Source organism: Rhamphochromis longiceps, linkage group LG19 (genome assembly GCF_057381845.1).
Source record: "Rhamphochromis longiceps isolate RC_006_pf linkage group LG19, R_longiceps_female_GT1.1, whole genome shotgun sequence".
NCBI classification, from domain to species: Eukaryota; Metazoa; Chordata; class Actinopteri; order Cichliformes; family Cichlidae; genus Rhamphochromis; species Rhamphochromis longiceps.
This window is the reverse complement of record NC_140575.1, coordinates 33,229,700-33,234,351: the sequence shown is the minus strand read 5'-3', so window position 1 is coordinate 33,234,351 and position 4,652 is coordinate 33,229,700. Positions and strand designations below refer to the sequence as shown.

The 4,652-nt window shown below is 43.8% G+C and overlaps 1 protein-coding gene across 1 annotated transcript; it reads left to right on the top strand.

The window, feature by feature from the left end:
- The first annotated feature begins 279 nt into the window (after positions 1 to 279).
- LOC146647230 (uncharacterized) lies at positions 280 to 3,393 on the top strand. Its single transcript, XM_085391517.1, has 8 exons — positions 280 to 786; positions 866 to 978; positions 1,064 to 1,170; positions 1,266 to 1,440; positions 1,582 to 1,696; positions 1,771 to 1,850; positions 1,937 to 2,025; positions 2,611 to 3,393. The coding sequence occupies exons 1-8, from the start codon at positions 298 to 300 to the stop codon at positions 3,234 to 3,236; spliced, it is 1,794 nt and encodes a 597-aa protein (XP_085247643.1). The 5' UTR covers positions 280 to 297; the 3' UTR covers positions 3,237 to 3,393.
- The last annotated feature ends 1,259 nt before the right edge of the window (positions 3,394 to 4,652 follow it).

Here is a 4,652-nt window from a genome sequence, read left to right as displayed (position 1 = left end):
AGATGTGTCACAGTTTCTGGATGATCCCCAGGGTACCTAGTGACAGTGACACTTGCTCATAGGGGGTCATATGATTGTTGGGTTTTTCTCTGTATCTATGAAGCGCCTTGAGGCGACTTACGTTGTGATTTGGCGCTATATAAATAAAATTGAATTGAATTGAATTGGTTTATTTTAGGGGCTTAAATCGACCAAATAGTTCTGGTTCATCGCATCTAATTGCTTTCAGCCGTGACGGCGACGTTTCTACGCGTGCATTAAAGAGAAGGAGTGATAGACCGCTGTCCGTCTGTTGCGATGAAAACAAAGTGGTATCCCTTTATTTTGTGGAGCGTTTTATCACTTGGCCTTCTAAGCTCTGCGGCGGACACGTATGACTCTCCGCTTACGAGAAGGAAAGTGGTTTTCAAACTGGGCGCTCCGAAAATCAAACTTCCATTAGCTGAAGACAGAGAATCCAACCAGAGGCTACCTGCCGACACACCTCCAGAGCCTCAGCTGGGTTACCGAAGGTCCTATTCCGCTTCAGCACCTGTGACACTTGGACCCATGCGACCAGGGAAACCCGAGGCAAAGATCCAGTCAGACTTTGCTTACCTCCCGGACGTCTCTGTAACCTGCTCCACATCTGACTTTGTCGTCAGGATCAAACCAGCTTTCTACGGTCTGGGCGCAGAAGCAGAGGAACTGTTGTTAGGCAGCAGTTGTAAAAGCAACGGGCTTCTTAGACCATACGGCGACCTTCTTTTCTCGTATCCACTGACCGCCTGTGATGGCGTACGTGAGGTAAGCTATGGGTGGTGCTCAATCCCTCTCTCGCTGCATCTGTCATCTTGTATTGACACTTTCTGACCTTTCCTGACAGATGCCCCCCGGTTATCTGGTTTATAAATTCGTGCTCCATTATGAGCCGTCGCCAAAACGATTTCCAAGCAGAGCGCACCGGGTGGATGTAGATATTGAATGCCGCTACCCAAGGTTAGGCATGTTGGTTTGCTTTATACAGAAGGTGTGCGAACACTTAGTCAGTGTTGAAAGCTTCCAAATCGTCTGCCCTCCACAGGAACCATCATGTGCACCAACTGGCTGTCCAACCAACCTGGGAAACAGTTGTTTTCCGTAAAAGGCTGAAAAGTCGTCACACGGACTACCAGATTACCCTGATGGATGGTATGGGTGTCTGCATTATGCAGCAGAACAGACTTTGGCAGATCCTAAACAGCTGGGTACTTGTGTTTCACATTCAACGTGTTTCACATTTGTAGATTCATGGAGTAGACCGGTCACCACTCGGGTCTACCAGCTTGGGCAAAAGGTTCATATCCAGGTTTCTGCTCCTCATCTGCCTGCTGGAGGAAAACTCTACATACGTAGCTGCTATGCAGCTCCATCTAGTGGCTCTAGATCGTCCCTGAAGTACTCCATCATAGACAACTTTGGGTATGTAGTGTGGATAGAGTGACCTGATTAAACTAAATGTGGAGAAAAAGAGTGAATCTGTGACGAATGTGAGATTTAGAAAAAGCTACATATTTAAATTTTTGGGTTTTTACTCCATATTGTTGTCATTGATGTTTGCAGCTGTATGCTGGACAGCAAGGGAGACCTGGGGACCTCTGAGTTTGTTTCCCAGACAGATAGGACTGTGAGACTTTCCGTGTTGGCTTTCCAGTTTACTGCTGATCCAAACACTGAGGTGAGAGTAGACCATCTATGATTCTCTCAGTTTACACAGCTAAGCACTGTGGCATAATCCCGTTTCTGTTTTAGGTCAGTATCTACTGCAGGTTGTTTGTCACGTCAGAGGATCCAAGTCCTGTGCACAAATCCTGCACGTACAGGGGCAACAGGTGAGGAATAATAGGATGATATACCAACAGAACTGTAGATTTCCCAGCTGTTTCCAGGGGGACTGTTAATACATATGCTATAACAGGTGGAGGGCGCTTACTGGTGATGACTCCATATGTGAATGTTGTGAGTCCCGGTGTGTGACTCCTAAGCCCCGGAGGGCTATGATGGAAGGTCTGTAACAATCTCATTATTATACCTTTTAATTTAAGATATTCAGCATTTTGCATCGACTGTTTGGGAATTGCAGACATTTTTACACATAGCTGTCAATTTTCAGAGGCTCAAAGATGACAAACGAATATAATTTGAAATATAAAGATGTTTTTCTTAATTAATTGGATACAAATCGTTTGCAGTTGGTGATTGAGAAGGCCTGGCAGGGGATTCACTTAATGTTCTGCCGCTGACACCTCTGGATTTCATTTTTTGAGTTCCAGTGAACAGCTACCAAATATAACTTCAAGCTTTAAATCCTAACTAGCTGATACAATACTTTTGTTAAATGATTAAAATTACAGCTGAAAGTGTACAATTTAAATAGTTTTTTATATATACATGTGTTTAAAACCCCACTATGATGGTGTAGCAAGGTAAAATTACAAATGTGTCATTGTCCAAATAAATGTATGGACTTAACTGTGTATTCAAAAATCGAATATACAGTCATGGAAAACTGTAAAACATCCAATTGTATACGAACATTAAATCTGTTAGTCAGTTAAAAAATTAAAATTACTTTTTGTTGTTGTTTGTAAGGTTCTGCCAGCAGTGGGTCATTACTGGTGTCGGATCAGTCGTACACAGCAAAGGACCAGTTTCTACCAGTCAGCCTCCCTCTGGACAGCATAAGAAAACAACAGAGGACCACAAATCGTTACAGTAATGAGACGCACAGCCGGGACAGGTTCTTGGGAAAAGCAGTAAAGTATAATGATGATGGTGAAGAAGAAAGTGGAATTGCATTTGAAGCGATGACGGGACTTAATTTAGATGATTTTGGTTTTGGGGAGAGGGCCTTAAAGGGCAAGTGGAATGAATCTGAGGTGAAGCGTTTAGATAAGTTGAGGGAGGAGGAGTCACCGTATGAAAAAAAGGATTCAGATGAGAGAAGTGAAAATGAAGTTTATAATGTAGAGCAAGCGAACGATCTGAATCAGAAGGAAAGTGAAAGGATTAGTCACTTGGAGCAGTTGCCACTGTCGAAGATTGATGTACAGCCACCTGATTCTAGAGATGAGGGAGGAAACGGGACACATGGAGGGAAGGAGGTGGAGGTTGAGGAGAAGGGGTTGACGTCATACGAGGTGCAGTTGAAGAATGACAGCAGGACAGCAGATGCAGAAGATAGCGGGGAGATGACATGGTATTTTTTTTGGAGGTAGTGTTTGATCAATTAATCAAGTATACTGCCTTAAGACTGGAGCTCTGCGTAGTCTGACTCATTTCAATAAAATGTGAAAATGAAATCAACTGACTCTTGTCATTCATGACTTCACACAACAAACATTGTTTCATTTAAAAACTGTTTCCATTTTAGGAACGTACACTGCACAGAAAAATGAAAGGAGCACTTCTTAATCAGAGAACAGCATCAGGTCGGTTAAAGTTCTGGGGTACTGAAGTTTAACTGAGTAGCAGAGAGGCTCAGCTGCTTTGAAATTAATAGCAGGTGCACTAGAGGGGCAACAATAGGACAACCTCCAAAATGTGGATAGTTTTACAGGTGGAGGCCACTGAAAATTTTTTTTTTTTTTTTTCCCCCCCTCATCTTTGTCTTGTTTCACTAGGCTCTGTGTCACTAGAGGTACCACGAGGAAATACCAGGGCCCTACAGAGGCTGCACAGGATGTACAACTCCTCCAGGAGAGCACATCAATATGTGCTATTGCCAGGTTTGCTGTGTCCCAGCACAGTCTCAAGAGCACTGACATTCCATCGGTCCTTAACCTACCAGCAGGACCATTAGCTGCACCTCTACAGGCTAGGCAACAGCACCCTGACTGCCATTAGGTATCACGATGAAGTCCTTGGACCCACTGCCAGAACCTACGCTGAAACAGTGGGTCCATCTGTGATGACGTGCATACAAACTACTAAGTGTCCATTATGAGTTGCTGCAATGAAATTTTGGCAAAATGGACCAGCCTGCTGCATAATTTTCACTCTGATTTTAAGCATTTCTTTAAATTCAACCTACTGTAGTTAAATTTTCAATTCTTTTAAATGAGGCGGTATCCTTTTGTTCTTATTGCCCAGTACATATCAATGTAGATATCCAGCAGCATTTTTCCCTCAGTAAGATTTGATGTGTTTTCAAAGTGTTCCTTTACATTTTTGTGAAATGGTAAATGGCCTGTATTTATATAGCGCTTTACTAGTCCCTAAGGACCTCAAAGCGCTTTACATATCCAGTCATCCACCCATTTACACACTGGTGATGGCAAGCTACGTTGTAGCCACAGCCACCCTGGGGCGCACTGACAGAGGCGAGGCTGCCGGACACTGGCGCCACCGGGCCCTCTGACCACCACCAGTAGGCAACGGGTGAAGTGTCTTGCCCAAGGACACAACGACCGAGACTGTCCAAGCCGGGGCTCGAACCGGCAACCTTCCGATTACAAGGCGAACTCCCAACTCTTGAGCCACGATCGCCCTAAGGGTAGAATGTCTAAACAGTTGACCCTGAAGTAAAACAATGCAAGGAAAAAAAAGATGGGCAACACAGTATTTTAGTTTATCGATGAATCTTTAATTTTTCTTTATAAATGGTGATTCTTACAGTTGTCTGAAAAACCAGT